This window comes from Chrysochloris asiatica, unplaced genomic scaffold, assembly GCF_000296735.1.
Source record: "Chrysochloris asiatica unplaced genomic scaffold, ChrAsi1.0 scaffold00010, whole genome shotgun sequence".
NCBI classification, from domain to species: domain Eukaryota; kingdom Metazoa; phylum Chordata; class Mammalia; order Afrosoricida; family Chrysochloridae; genus Chrysochloris; species Chrysochloris asiatica.
This window is the reverse complement of record NW_006408528.1, coordinates 28,047,814-28,064,941: the sequence shown is the minus strand read 5'-3', so window position 1 is coordinate 28,064,941 and position 17,128 is coordinate 28,047,814. Positions and strand designations below refer to the sequence as shown.

General features: G+C 34.8%; 1 protein-coding gene across 1 annotated transcript in view; it reads right to left on the bottom strand.

Moving 5' to 3' along the window:
- The window catches only part of CACNA2D1 (calcium channel, voltage-dependent, alpha 2/delta subunit 1), a 560,165-nt gene that overhangs the window by 140,011 nt on the left and 403,026 nt on the right, over positions 1-17,128 (bottom strand). Inside the window, exon 7 of the mRNA XM_006834341.1 lies at positions 7,934-8,065. Within this exon, the coding sequence (XP_006834404.1) occupies positions 7,934-8,065 (132 nt within the window). The remainder of the gene's footprint in view (positions 1-7,933; positions 8,066-17,128) is intronic.

Sequence of the window (17,128 nt, the reverse complement as noted above, 5' to 3'; positions counted from 1 at the left end):
TTAAATAATTATATATTCTTGAGTATTTCTGTGTACATTCCCCCACAACCCCAAGAAAACCCAAAACAACAACAACAACAACAAATGGCATGGAAGCAAATACTGTTGAGTGATAATGCACAGAGAAGATTGCAATCATTGCAATGAAGTGATGGTACAAAGCCCATGTTCTCCCATGTAAACTATCACTCAGGTCACAATGAAAACTTAAAAAAAAAAAAAAAATAGCTGATAAACTGGATGACAATTTTATGCTGAAGAAGTCCCAATCCTTAGACATGATTAGGTATATTATTGTTTGAAAAATTCCTCTTTATAATTCAAATGAGTTATACACTACTGTCCAATATTTATTTTTATTTATTGAGAAAACATGACAAACACAAAGAACTTTTATGAGTGTAAAAGTTTATAAGTTAGTTTGAACTGAACTATGTCCCTCCAAAATATGTGTTCCATTCCTGGGTCTTTGTACTTGTGAATTTCATCCTACCTGGGAATTTTTTGTTATTAGTGTTAATGATGCCATACCAGTATAAAGTGAATCCTATATCCAATCATTTCTTAGTTATGAAAAGAGAAGAAGAGGCATAGAGACACACACACAAATATACACAGTTGGTGGTATAGATAATACAGCAAATAATGAGTACCCCAGAACAATTCATTATGATCATGAGAAGCCTATACATAGACCATGAAGCAGTCATTAGAACAGAACAAGGGGCTATTGAATGTCTTAAAACCAGGAAAGGTGTGCATCAGGGCTGTATACTTTCATCATACTTATTCAATTTGTCTGTTGGACAAATCATTCGAGAAGCTAGATTATATGAAGACGTGTGTGGCATCAGGCCTGGAGGAAGTCTCACGAACAACCTGCATCCTAGCAACATAAAAGCCTCTTATAACAGACAGGTGGTGACTGTGCATGAGGGGCACTGGGCTGGACTCAAACCCAGACCTCTTGCATGGAAAGAGAGAGATCTACCACTGAGCCACCACTGCCCTCCCAGCTTATGGCATAACTTCAAACTCAAACTCACTGCCATCGAGTCAGATCTGATTCATAGCAACCCTGTAAAGGTTTCTTTATGGAAGCAGAAAGCTTGATCTTTCTCCTACGAAACAGCTGTTGGGTTTGAAATGCCAACCTTGCAACGAGCTGTCCAGTGCCTATCCAACAGTGTCTATTATCATAAATTAACATATATTATTTCCTCCATTCTTATATTACTTAGAGTTCTCCACTTCTAGTCATCCCTTATCATTCCAATCCTGGTGATAGTTAATAATCTGTTATAATGTTTTTCCTTTTCAAAATGTCATGTTTTCTCTCTTATAATTGGAACCAAACTGATACAAATACATAGGAATGATAATAAAGAGAGATTAGTTACTACTGCCAATGTAATAGTAGTCATCATGAATTGAAAGATGTCAAAGAATTTCATAAAAAGTGTAATGAAACAGAAATTCTAAAAGCAAGTTTAAATTAGATTTCTCAATTCTTTACATGTCATGTCCACCTAGAATTTCTCTGTTCAATATAAGTGCTATTTTAAATTAACTGATATGTAGTTCTATAATCCATATTTCTACCTGTAAAAAAACATAAAATAGGACTATAATTCAAAATATTAAACATTGTCTTTTAACGTAGTTTATGATCAAAGAGGATCTACATTTTAAAATGCTAATAATTGTCTCTTCAAAATCTTCTGAGATAGTTACTATGATAATACCCCCTGGACTATACTGAGTCAAAATATTTATGATATAGGAAGATAAAACAATGAATTGCCTACTGTTATATTAAGGAGCTCTGGTAGCGCAGTGGTTATGAATCGGGCCGCGAACCTTAGGGTGAGCAGTTCGAAACTATCAGCTGTTCCATGGGAGAAAGATGAGGCTTTCTGCTCCCGTCAAAATTTACAGCCTGGGAAACCCTGTACAGGGTCACTATGGGTTGGAACCGACTCGATGGCACTTAACAATAACAACAACAACAACTGTTATATTCCTAGTTAATTTCTTATAAAATCCCATTGTGGCATTTAAGTAGTACAGTATTTATGGTGGTGTACATGGTGGTGTGCCTTGGAGTAGCGCCCTTGTATAGGATTTCTGAGACTCTAAGTCTTTATGGCTTTATGGGAGCAGAAAACCTCATCTCTCTCCTGCAGAACGGCTGGTTATTTCTGACCCTGAATAACCATTACACTACCAGAGCTCCCTGTAGGATTATTTATGGGCATCACATTTCTTAGTGCCACCATTAAAGTTGATAATAATCATTTATGTGGATACATTGCCCTAGTCAAAAGTGAACTTTGGTTGTGCTTTTTTTTTTTTTATCAAATTTCTTGTTGATAAATGCCATTGAGTCGGTTCCAACTCATATTGATACTATTTGGGGTTTCCGAGGAGCGGCTGGTGCATTTGAACCGCCGACAGTGCAGTTCAAAACAATCTTTCATTCCAGTATTTATCCTACAGTGCTACAGCAGGGCTCCTTACTAAACAGAACTTCCCTAAAAATCATATGAAGTAGAATTGCAGTCCTTTTTAGGGAAGTACTATAGCTCTGGGCTGTAAAGTCAGTTTGAATTGCAAGGTCAGCTGTTCAGGCTCACCAGTAGCTCCTCAGAAACTACATACAGGGTCGCTATGGGTCAGAAACAACTCAACAACACTTAACAACAACAACAACTATAGCAGTTATCAAACTGTTGCTTAAAGAAGGTATTTTTCTGTACATTAACTTTGCACACTCAAATATGAGATAAAAAATATTTTAAACAAATTACATAGGTTATAGAGCCATTTTTTACTTAAAAAGACCTAAAGACAGTAAGAGTATCAGGTTTTCATTTCAGTTGTTATGAAATAATTAATTAAATAATGATGTATTGAAGAGTGAGTCTCAATTGCACCATCTTAAGCAACTAATTGCCTTTCCAATGAACAAGCTGGAATGCATTATTCTAATTCTAAAACATTTCCATTTTTTAGTCTCATTGTTTTTCTATTCAATCATATTTAATTTATTATAATTCCTACTTAACTAAAAATTCCACATCTGACCACTATAATAGCAAACCTAGTCCAGCTTCCCTAAGTGTTTCTCCTTCTAATCAATATAAGCTTTGCTGTAAAGGTAACACTTCACTACTCAAAAGGTTAGTGGTATTTTACCTATATATGATGTCACAAACAAGTCATTTTGATATTCAAGGCTACATAATTTGCCATTAAAAAAATCCTTCTGTCTGATAATACTCTTCTTTGGGTAGAAGCTGCTAGATTTAGCTGGACTCACTAGCTTCAAAAGTAATTGTTATTTCCCTAATTTTTTATTATGTTTCTTTCTTTTCTCCAGAAAAATTTGGACTTTTCTGGTACACTGACTTGATTTTTCAAGTCAAAGTACAAAAATCGTTCCTATGACTCTAATCTATAATTACCTCTTCATTTTTAAAACTTCTGTAGCATAATTTTCACCGTAGCCTGCCCAGTTCATTTGACATTTAATCATCTAATGATTTGCATTGTTATACAAATAAAAGATGTGCAAGTTTTGGTTCTCTGATTAGATAAACATTTTCTGGAGGTCAGAAACAACTTAATTTAAAACGTAGATTTGTTCATAATAACCTTGACTAAGAGGTCTTTGTCCCCAGTATCTCTTCTTCCTTTCTTATTTAGTGACATAGTTCTGATTTCCTGCTTTTTGTCTGGACACATGATCATCTTGAAGGTAAATGTGACCATAAGACTAAATTCTGTCCAATGTCAAATACTTGGAAATTCCTTGAGAACTTTCAGAAAGTTCTCTTAAAAAGAGAGGGAATTTTATTCTTTGTCTCTTAGGAAGAAGAGTAATTAGCATGGATGGACCCTGAGGTGGAGGTCACACACAAATGGAAAACAAGTTAGGAGTTTGGTCCCTACCAGTTTGTAACAACACTCCATGACTCTACACTACTGTTTTGGATTTTATATAATTGGTAACTAATAATAATCCAAACTAATAAATGAAACTTTTTAATAGTTATTAACATTAAAATAGTAGATTAATCACTTCAATTTAAAGGTTAGTTATACAGTCATCAGCAAATGTATTGAATGCATTCATTGTTAAAACCCTGTGTCCATTCATGAATATCACCTTTTAGCTAGTAGTTGAGGGCTTTACCATTTCAGCCACCCAGGGATTCTTGAAAGAAATTAGGTATATATTAAGATAAATTATCAATGAAAGCATAAATACTACTATAGATACCATAAATGTTGAAGCTTAATTGCTTTTGTTGTTATCTGTCATACAGCTGACACCAACTCGTGGAGAATTTATGTATAGCAGAAGAAATGCTGTGCAGGCCTATGTCATCCTAATACTGTTCAACACATTCTGCTCCATTACTTTGCCTGTTGTGCCAATTCACCTAGCTGAGGTACTGCTTTATCCCTCACTGGTCCTCTACTTTACCAACATGATGTCCTCCTCCAGCAATTGATCCCTCCTTATGATATGTCCAAAGCAAGTGCCATGGATAATGTTTTGCTGTGATCCATAAGGTTTTCACTGGCTAATATTGTAATTAAATCATCAGGCCTTTCTTTTGGTCTTTCCTTGTCTGGAAGCACCTCTGAAACCTGTCTATCATGTGTGACCCTGCAGACATTTTAAATACTAGTGACATAGCTTCCAGAATCATAGCAAAACACAAGCCGCCACAGTATGACGAACAAAGACTGGTGGCTGGGAAGCTTAATTGCTATCAAATTTTCTTCAAAATGACTGGAAGTATGGCAACTATTCCTTTCATGATTAAAATAATGAAAGAATCTGTATTTCTTTGTCATCTACTATTTGAGGTTAAAAATGTTCTTAATCTATTTGTCCAAAACATGTTAACACAATTTAAGAACAATTGGTTGCTCATGTAAAAAAAATGTAACATCATACACATTTTACACAAGATTTTGCATTTCATTCAAGCAATATGCTAGCAGATATAACAAGAAAGAAATGTCTCCCAGAGTTCTATTTCATACTAACTTGAGGTCTAATTAATACAAATTCAAGATACATCAGGTGTCTTCATCAGATTTCCATGATTTTGAAATGAATAAATGAGAGGAAAAGGCAAAGAAGGAACAAATAATTATTAAGACACTGAATAAATGTCATATGCAGAGGAAGCAAATTTTAAGTTTATTTGTCTCTTTTTTTTTTTTAAATACAACTATCTAAAATGAAGAAGTGCTGTGTGGCATTTCAATGAATCACTGATTCCTAAATATAAACCCAACTAAAGCAGTAAATAAGCTTTGGTAGCATAGTGGTTATGAATTGGGCTGCTAACCTCAGGGTCAGCAGTTCGAAACCACCAGCTGTTCCACGGGAGAAAGATGAGATTTTCTGTTCCCGTAAAGATTTACAGCCTCGGAAACCCTGTGCAGGGTCATTGTGAGTCAGAACCAACTCCATAGTACTTAACAACAACAACAAACAACTTTCTTGTAATGCTTTCAGCCTAGATTCATCTGATGTCATCAATAATATGCCAAATTTCATGTCCTCTTCTGAATCTGGCTTGAATTATCAGCATCTCCCTGACAATATACTTCTGCAACTAATTTTAAATTATCTTTAGGAAAATTTTACTTCCATGTGATATTAATGGTATTGTTTAATGACTGGTCCATTTCTTTGAGTCACCTTTCTTTGGGATGGGTACTAATATGGGTCTTTTCTAACCAGTTAACCAGGTAGCTGCCTTCCAAATATGTTGGTATCGGTAAGTGTTTCCAGTGCTGCATCACTTTTCTGAAACATTTTAATTTGTTTTCCATCAGTTCCTGGAGCCTTGTTTTTCGCAAATGCCTTCATTGCATCTAGGACTTCTTCCTTCACTACCATCGGTTGTTGGTCATATGATACCTCTTGAAATTACAAACATTGACTAATTATTTTTGATTCAATGACTGTATTCTTTCCATCTTTAAATGCTTCCAGGGTCATTTGATATCTTGCCCATAAATCCTTCAATATTGTAACCCAAGGCTTCCAATTTTTTCTTCAGTTCTTAAGCTTGAGAAATGCTGAACATTTTGGTTTTCAAATTTCACACCTTTACACATTTCAATATAATGCTTTGTTTTTTCTTCTTAAGCTTCCTTTTAAATTTTCTGTTCAATTCTTTTACTTTCACATTTCACCAGTTGTTATCACTTCTCCACACTAAAGAGCAAGTGTTAGAGTCTCTTTTGACATTCAATTTGGTCTTTTCTGTCTTTTTAATGACCTTTTGCTTTCTTCTTGAATGAAATTCTCCATGTTATCCCACAACTCTCTGGTCTACGATCATTAATGTGTGATGCATCAAATCTGTTCTTGAGATGACCTCTAAATTCAGGTGGGGCATTTGTATTTTTGCTCCAGTGGACTTGTTTTAATTTTCTTCAGCTTCTCTCTGAACTTGTATAAGAGCAATTGATGGACTGGTCTACGGTCAGCCCTTGGCCTTATTTTGGCTGATTCTATTGCACTTTTCCATTGTCTCATCCCACAGATGTAGTTTATTTGATTCCTGTGTATTCCATCTGGTTAGTTCCATGGATAGCCACCTTTTATACTGATGAAAAATTATTTGCAATGAATAACTCACTGGTCTTGCAACATTCTATGATTTCTATCATCTACACCATATTATTTTCCAGTTACTGATTCTGCCACTTGTTTCCAACTTTCTCATTCCAATTACAAGCAATTATCAATGCATCTTTATTGCATGTTTGATTTCAGACTGAATAAGCTGGCAATTTTTCAATGTCATCATCACTAGCTTTAGTGGTCAGTTTATAAATTTGAATAATATTAGTATTAATTGGTCTTTCTTATAAACATATGGTTATTATCCTATCACAAAGAACACCAGATACATCTTGAAGTGCTCTTGTTGATGATTAATGTAATGCCATTCCATTTCGGTTTGTCAATGTGAACCATATGATTGTCTGCCTCAACATCGCCAATGCTAGTCCATTTTAGTTCGTTCATGCCTAGGATATCGATGCTTATGCATGCCATTGCAATTTGGAAGACTTATAATATTCCTATATTCATATTTCATACATCTGAATTCTAAGTTCCAGTTACTAATGCATGTTTATAACTGTTCTCATTTTGAGTTGTACCCCATTAGCCAATGAAGGTCCCAAAAGCTTAACCCCATCCATATTAAGGTCAATTCTATTTTGAGGAGGAAGCTCCTCCCCAGTCATAATTTGAGTGCTTTCCAGTCTGAGAGGCTCATCTTTTGGCACTGTATCATTTGATGTTCTACTGCCATTCATTTTAGTGTTTACCCATTCAAAATTGGTCTGCCTCTCCTTCTTCCTAGTCTATCTCAGTCTAGGTTTAGGCTTCGCTGAAACCTGTACACCATGGATGACCCAGATGGTATTTACAATACTGAAAGCTTTCAGTATCACAGTGACACACAAGCCACCATAGTACAGAAAAACTAACAGACGAGTGGTAGAATATTTCAAATAGTCTCTAAAATTCCTTTTCTGTTCTCTAATGTATGCTAAATAGCTGAACCTTTATCACAGTATCATTTTAGGATTCATAAAACTTCCCATTCCAGATATATCCCTACGGACACCTGACGAGGATTCCACTGAAGTCTATCTAGCCTGATGACAATGCTCCTAACCATTTCAGTCACTTTTCAGATGTTTTGGCTTAAAGCAATTTTAATGAATACTGAGCCACGGAAATAGGGATATTCTTTCCTTTAAAAAGTAATGTGAAATAACTGTCATCTTCTTACATTATAAGAGAAGGTAATAGAGTATTCTTAATAAACATTAAAGCCATTGTATTCATTTGATACCTACTGAATCAGGAAACACTTACCTGGATAATACCTGGCCAAGCCTGTGGCACTGCCAAACACCTGCCACAACAATGAAGGATCTTCCTCTCTATTTTTTTTGAAAACTTCATCTAAGGCACTTGTCCAGTTGAGTTCATTTAACACAATCGTTGCTAACAACAAAAAGAAGAAAATAAAAAATCAATTAACATTTATAATTGATAACTAAATCTACATTCATTAAGTTGTAAAATAATATTACACATTTAGGTTATTTTGTCCATGGAACTATTCTAAATCACTGGTTATTAAAAATTATGTCCTCTAAAAATTATAGATGAAGGTGTTCTTGTTGACAATGTTGTTGTTAGGTGCCATTGAGTTGGTATCAACTCATAGAAACCTTACGCACAGCAGAACAAAACACTGCCCAATCCTGGGCCAACCTCACTACTGTTGCCATGCTTGAGTGCATCAATGCTGCCACTTGGCTAATCCATCTCGCTGGGGGTCTTCCTCTTTTTCTCTGACCCTCCACCTTACCAAACATGCTATCCTTTTCCAGCGACTGGTCCTTCCTGACAATATGTCCGAAGTATGAGAGATGATGTTTGGTCATCTTGGCCTCCAAGGAACACTCTGACTGCACTTCTTCCAAAACGAATCTGTTGGTTCTTTTGGCAGCCAATGTCACTTTCAATATTCTCCTCCAATACCATAACTCAAAAGCATCAATTCTTCTACGGTCTTCCTTATTCACTGTCCAGCTTTCGCATTCTTAAGAGGTTATTGAAAATACCATGCTTGGGTCAGACGCACCTTAGTCCTCAAGCTGACATCTTTGCTCTTCAGCACTTTAAAAAGGTCTTGTGCAGCAGATTTTTCTAATGCAATACGTCGTTTGATTCCTTGACTGCTGTTTCCGTAGGTATTGATAGTTGATCCAAGAAGAATGAAGTCCTTGATTACGTCAATCTTTTCTTCATTGATAAGAATGTTGTTTATTGGTCCAGTGGTGAGGATTCTTGTTTTCTTTACATTGAGATCTTCATCAGTAAATGTTTTAAGTTCTCTTCACTTTTAGCAAGCAAGATTGTAAGATCTTCATATTGCAAGTTGTTAATGTCTAAGGGGCACAGTTCAAAATGAAGAGAAGCAGCTGTAAACATCCATTAAAAATTGGAACATGGAATGTACGAAGTATGAATCTGGGAAAATTGGAAGTTGTCAAAAATGAAATGGAATGCATAAACATCAATATCTTAGGCATTTACTGAGCTGAAATGGACTGGTAGTGGACATTTTTAATCTGATGACCACATGGTTTACTATGTTGGAAATGACAAATTAAAGAGGAATGGTGTTGCATTCATTGTCAAAAAGAACATATCCAGATCAGTCATGAGGTACAACGCTGTCTGTTGACAATATGGGTGTGCAATTCTTTGTTGTGTGGGCATTGTAGGATATTAAGCAGCAGTTCTGGTCTCAGTCCACTAGATGCCAGTACTATTCCTTCAATTGTGAGAAGCAAAGCTGTCACCAGACATTGCCATCTGTTCCCGGGAGGACAAAAGCACTCCTGGTTAAGATACATAAAACAGACAATTGCAGAGGTGTCCTGACTGAGGAGGGCTGGGGAACAGGCTTCCTTCTCCTCAGAGGCAATGCTGAGCAAATATATAGAGTATCTCTGAACATGACTTGAAAACCACAACTACCAGCTACTCTTGATGGTTATTCGTGGTATACTAATACCATTTGTTCTGTTATCAGAGTTAAAATAAAATGCTTGCCATTGATATTGGTTTATTGATTGTGTTCATACAAACATACTATTTTGACAAAGAAATTCATGTTTAAAGGGTTGACACTATCAGGATTTCAAATAGAAACTACCTGACATGCTATAAATATGAATGATAATTTTGTTTTGTAGCTGGTTTTTTTTTTTTTATCTGTTTAATTCAATAATATTTAAAGCATCGTGCTTAATTTGATAGCTGTTTGCAATTACTGACTGATCCTGACAAGGGAGTCCAAGTATATGTCACTTGTAATGAAAGAGAAGGAATTACAAGTCTGAATATTATATGGGTTAAAAAGTGTAAAATTAATAACTATGGACCTCATAATCATAGCATTCTAGTACAACACATTAAATACTTAATTGGCCAGAATATTAAATTTGACTTATGAAAAAATAACTTAGATACTTTCATATCTTTTTTTATTCATATAAAAAGTGTGTACCATACCACATCAGCAGATTATCAAATTGGGTCAGTCTGCATTTGAAAATTATGGCAAACCTGAACAGTGGAAATGTGCTTAGGACAATGATTGGCAATACTGCCTAATTTTTTTCTACTCTTTTATGTTATTGAAACAGATAAAGGAAACTAAATATATGATTAATTCATATGTAAGATTCTTTAAAGGTTAAAGAAAAAAATAATTTCTACCAAAAAAAAGATGAACAGTATATGTGGTTTTATTTCTAAGGATATAATTTTCAAAAAAAGTAAAGCAGTAACAACAAAGAGATTGTAAAACTGTTCTGGGACCAGCATCTTAATGCAGTTCCCATTATTGAAAACTAAGAAGATTTTCATTTTTATGAAAGTGATTACTTTCAGAAAGATCAGTGTGTATGTGTGAATATTCATGAGCTGGGTCAGGTCCATAGTGTATCTGAGAAACCAGTGAATTCATATTCAAAAGCATGATCCAATAAACATCAAGTGGCCAGTTATATGAAAATTTATATTCACATAGATAACTTAAACTGATACGCACATATCATGAATATTTATGTTAACAAACAAAACATCAGGAAAAAGAGGAACATCCTACTTTTCTTTAAACATTCATGAATTTTATAGTAATATTCTACCAAACAAATAATGACGTTTATTTATGATCTAGATAGACTTCATTAACACCCAATCTATTCTACTGCTTCAGTTACCTTGACTCTTTAATTCACACTGAGCAACAACGGACATCTAATTAAATTTTAGAAAGTTTTATTTGTTACTTAGGTTATTATTTGTTTTATTTCATATTTTTGTTGTTATTGTTAAGTGCCTTCGAGTCGGTTCCGACCCATAGCGACCCTGTACAGGGTTTCCAAGGGTGTAAATCCTTACGGGAGTAGAAAGCCTCATCTTTCTCCCGCGGAGCGACTGGTAGTTTCGAACCGCTGACCTTAAGGTTCGCAGCCCAATTCGTAACCACTATGCTACCAGAGCTCCATTTCATATTTTACTAAGTATTAATTAGAATCTGATATACTAATTGTGAATGACACAGTCACATACTGGTGAAACATTATGAAACATTGTTATTGTAATGATGACACATTTTAAAAATTTATACCCGGAATTTTTTAAATTTTTTAAATTTATTTTCCAGACAAGTCATTTCTAAGATAAATACCAAAAGTTTCCTTTAAATTTCTTTATTTAAAAATGAACAAACACATTAACAAAAAATTATGATAGTCACTTGAACTGATTCGATTTGGCTAAGAATGCAGAAATCATATGTATACCATCAGATTGTTGTTGTTGTTGCTGTTGCTGTGTGCCGTCGAGTCGGTTCCGACTCATAGCGACCCTGTACAGGGTTTCCGAGGCTGTAAATCTTTACGGGAGCAGAACGCCTCATCTTTTAGTCAGGCTTAAAATAGTGTGTAGCAAGGTGTGAGAATAAAGATAGCTTCACTCATCACTGGACATTTATGAAGACTTGAGTGCACTTATTATTCTTTAAGTCAAAATATTTCTATATTACAGCAGAAATCAAATTCAAAACATTTGCTAGGAGGAAAAAATGCACATAATCGGTTTGGAGGACTGTTTGTTTCTATTAAAATTATAGTTTTTAATCCAAAATTCCACTTCAAGAAATTTAAACTATGAAGAGAGAATGGGTTTCCTACCTAGCCTTCATTAAAAGATTTTAAAGAGTCATTCTTTAAATAAATTTGCCCCAATTCCTTAAAATATAAAAAATATATAATAGAATAAATTATTGAACTAGGAAATATTATCCCCCAAATTACTTTGAAAGCTTTGTAAAACATAAAAGAAAAATGTAAAGCATGAACAAAATATTACTCTACATGACCTTCCTTGGTTATTTGGCTATATTTTTTCTGATCCACAATATAAAATATATTTTACTAATAAACATATTTATTAATTTGGTATCCTGAGACGAATATGCATTTCTCCATTTTAACCTTGTAAAATTAAATAGCTCCTCCAGGATTAATAATGTGTCCAATAGTTCTCCATTTTTATCCCAGTGTCATGCTGGATCACAAGGTCGATTTGATCTACAAGGTTGGCAGTTCAAACTCACCAGCCACTTCTTGAAATCCTATGTAGGGTCTCTACAAGTCAGAACCGACTCGATGCCACTTAACTACAAGCATACCTAAGAATAGAGTGCTGAATATATTGAGCAATGTACAGAAGAAAATAGTAAAAACTAATACAAAATACTTGCCATTCAAAAGGACTTTATGGATCCGTTGTCTGCCTCTGCCACTCTCTTTATTTACATATGAGGGGGCTTCAAGCAGTTCATGGAAAAATTCCATGATTTTTTAACTCCAATTTTCCATGATTTTTTGAGGTCTCTTTGTACAATCATTCACTTAAAACTGTATGTAGAGTTTACTTAAGATTTAAGTAACTATTTAGACTACAATTGGTAAAATGTCCAGTGCATTAGAAAAGTGAAACTTGTTATTAGGAAATCCTTTTTTTTTTTTTAAATTACAAAGAGTCTATGTGGTTATCTGATGCCTGCCTTTCTTTACTCCTAGCAACCACTTTTAATTTTTTCCTAGTTTCCTGACACCACTTAATTTCAAATACAAGATATTAAAAAAGATTTTTTCAGGAAATAAAAAAATAAAACAAGATTAAATTTCTCAGGAAATGACACATTTTCAGAGAACGTTAAATGAAATTGTATTGTACTTTCCTTCGTGCAAAGACTATACTTAAAAATAATTGTGGCACTCAGACACACTAAAATGTTCAAACTATTATAAAGATTTTTTCATTTGTCACTAATGTTGTTGTTGTTAAGTGCCATAGAGTCGGCTCCGACATAATGTAACCCTAAATAAGGTTTCCAAGGTTGTAATTCTTTATGGGAGCTGAAAGTCCCAACTTTTTATATTTATAAAGACTTCTTAAATATAATCATTACTCTAAATGTCACAATTTATATGTTTGTCTAGTGGAAGATACAAAAAATTTAAAGGATTTTATTTAAATTAATAAAATTTTACTTTTGATTTGCACATATTTATTTGAGAACATGATTAATAAAATTTAAAAAATAAATAGTTCATTAGTTATTTAATATTATATTGTATTTCATATTCTCAATTGTATATTGCGTCTTATACTGTGTAGCTCTGTGCGTAAAAGTGCTGGACTACAAGGTCAATTTAAACCCCAATGTCGGCGATTCAAGCTCATCAGTTGCTCTTTGGAAACCCTATACAGGGTTGCTCTGAGTCAGAAGTGACTCTGCGACACTTCATAACAACAACAACAACTGTACAAGTATGTTATGTACATTCTTCCCATAGTAATGTTTTACATTCATGCAAATTTCTCTTTTGCTGCTTGAACTGATGTTAAAAGTATCTGAGTGGTCACTGCTTTTGACTATAGAAGACCACCTGATCAGCCCAATCTACTCTTGAACCTACTGCCAGGTATTAATGAACTTAGCTAAATGCGTTGTACCAACTTTTAGAGTTAAATTAATCTTCATTTTTCATCTTTTAAAAAGTGAACATATTCATCTCTGTTAGAAAAAAGTAGCTCTTTCAAAAACAAGTCTTTTCTAGTCGTCCAAGGCCAAGCCTACTGTAAGCAATGAGTGCTGGGAAAGAAAACCTTGACTCTGAGGCTTTATTCTGAATGGCACAATAAGATTTTACTGAAAATGGATTCAGAATGCCAAGTATACATCTCTATTCTTCTTATATTTAGTTTTCAAAAACATGGCCTTGGTTTTCAGCAGTTCTCTCTTTTAGAGTATTCTATTGTTCGGTCTGGCTTCTTATGGAAAGAAAGGAAAATCTAATTTGTAACAGCACAAAAGAAGCACCTTCCAGTTGCTGCTAATTCTTCTAAAATACATGGCTCTTATATCTGTATCTTGCTTATGACATAGAATACAGCATCCTTGACAAGCTCTGAATCCAATTTTCTTTTGAAAACTGCAACCAATAAAATGTTGCACTATTGCTCCCTTTTAAGCTTTGTTTGAATATATTTGTTGATTTATTCATGGTTCAGGAACTCACCGTGCATTGAAAGCACTATATGACTTTATTCTAAAAAAACAAAACAAAACTTTAAGATTACTTATAACCTCTAAAAAATGTCAACTAATGAAGCAGATATATGTTACAGAGAAGAAAAAAACATATTTCTTGTTTTCCTTAAAATATAAAATAACTTTAATAAGTATGCAAAATGTTATGACCTATAGATACTAAACCAAAGAGCTAGAAACTAACCATTATTTTGCTTGTTTCTTGTGTGTCGTTGAGTTGGCTCCAACTCATAGTGACCCTGCAGAGGGTTTCTAAGATTATAAATCTTCATGAGAGCACAAGGTCTTATCTTTCTCCCACAGAGAAGCTGGTGGATTCAAACTGCTGACCTTGTGGTTAGCAGGCCAATGCTTAATCCATTATGCCACCAGCAATATTAAATATTATACAGTTGAATAAGTAAAACAAACGAACTGGCCACATTGCTTACTAAGCTATTTCCATGTAACTGTGGTGGTGGGGGTTATGTGCCATGGAATCGGTTCGACCCATAGCAACCTTGTTCAGGGTTTCCGAGGCTGTAAATCTTTATGGGAACAGAAAGCCTCATCTTTCTCTTGCAAGACAGCTAGGAGTTTCGAACTGCTGACCTTGCGGCTCGCAGCTCGATTTGTAACCACTATGTTATAATACTATTCTGTTATACTAGTCTTGCATTTGGATAAATACTAACATTTATTAAGAAAACTATTGCTGCTAACAATAACAAGTTAAGTCAGTATTATTTACTAAGTATTTACTATGAAGGAATACTGGTGACGTTGTAGAGTAAGCAAAGGACTGCTAACTGCAAGGTTAGCAAGCTGCTCAAAGAGAGAAAGATGAGGCCTTTGTATTCCTGTAAAGACTCACAGGCTGCTATACAGGGCTGCTGTAAGTTGGACTGACTCAGTGGCAGTAAATTTTGGGTTTTGGATTTGCTTTAAGTATCTTAACCATTTCTACCATTATCTATTTTAACTTTTATGGTGACACGTTTAGTGGGGTATATAAACAATCCTTTATTATATGTAAAAAATGAAACCTAGAAAAGTTGTGTAATTTGGCAGAATTCACACAGTGAAATTGTACAGAACACCCAAACAAGTGTTTATCAGATCCAAAAAGCTGCAGTAATAAAATCCTTTAAACTTCTGAGACAGTGGTTTTTAAAAGGGAACCATTTTCCTCTTTTAAGGATATTTGGTAAAGGCTCAAAATATTTTTGATTGTCATGACTGATGGAATGTGATTGGCATCTAGTGGCTATAGTCCAGTTATGCTACTACACATCCTACATGCACAGCAGAGTCCCCCACCCCACTGTGGCCACTCCTCATAACTCAGGTTGTGAAATGCTATTCAGTCACAACTGTAAACACAAAGCAATTACCATGCTTTGAAAGAAGCCATATTTCTAATGAATAATGTCAATACAAAGCAAAGCTTCTGAAAAGTTTATAAATTTCAAATTATTTCATGAATATGTTATTTATAATATGAACAAAAACAGAATCAGGATTGAAGATTTCTTAACAAATCTCCAATATGCAGATGACACAACCTTGCTTGCTGAAAGAGGATTTGAAGCTGGGAAAGCATATCTTGACTGTGGGGTTTCTATTCTGAATGACATAACAGGATTTCACTCGAAATTGCTTAAAGATCAATATCAGAGACTAAAGTTTTTTTATTTGGATTACTCCTCATCTTAAAGAAAACAAAAAGCCTCACAATGGGACTAACAATAATCACAATAAATGGAGAAAAAAAAGTAAAGTTGCCAATGATTTCATTTTGCTTGGGTCCACAATCAAAGCAATGCCCATGGAAGCAGCAGTCAAGAAATCAAATTGTGTATTTCAGTCAACAAATCTGCTGCAAAAGACCTCTTTAAAGTCTTAGAGAGTAGTCCTGGTGTGGCACTATGGGTTAATGCGCTGGACCTCAAAGTCAGTTTGAACTGCAGGTTGGCAGTTCAAGTATAACAGTTGCTCCTCAGAAACCCTATACAGGGTCGCTATGGGTCTGAACTTACTCGATGGCAGTTAACAACAACAAAGTCTTAGAGAAAGATGTCACCTTGAGTAATAACGTGCATCTAATCCAAGTCATGGCATTTTAAATCACTCTATACAGAGTTGCTGAGTCAGAAGAGGCTCAATGACACTTCACAAGTTGTATACAAAAGCTGGAAAAGGAATAAAGAAGCCTGAAGAAGAAGCAAAGGGAGTACAACGGCTCCATAGGATAAGCACTGGACTGAGAACCACAGGGTTCATGGTTTAAGCCCACCAGCAACTCCGTGGGAGAAAAATGTGGTTTTCTGCCCCCAGACGGATTTAAAAGCCTTGGAAACCCTATACAGGGTCACTATGACTCAATCACACTTAACAAAAACAACAAAGATTAATTGAAACATTTGAATTATAGTGTTGGCAAAGAATATTGAATATACCATGGACTGCCACAATAATGAACTCATCTGTCTTGGAAGAAGTACAGTAGGAATGCCCCTTAGAAGAGAGGATGGTGAGACTATGTCTCATGAACTTTGGTAATGTCCTTAGGAGGGACTAGTCCCTAGGGAAGGACATCATGTTTTGCACTGAAAAAGAGGAAGGTTCTCAATGAGATGAACTGACACAGTGGTTGTAATAAAGGATTCAAACATCGTGATGAGGGTGAGATGACGCGGGACCAGGAAGTGTTTTGTCCTAGTGTACATAGGGTCACTAAATGATACTTAACAATAATTTCTTTTTATTTTTTGAAACTTTTTGAGTGAACTGAGTGAGGGTTTAGAGAACAGACCATCAGTTTTGCATTCAACAGATTCTATGTTTTGTTTCATGTCAATGATTCCCTCCATGCAAAA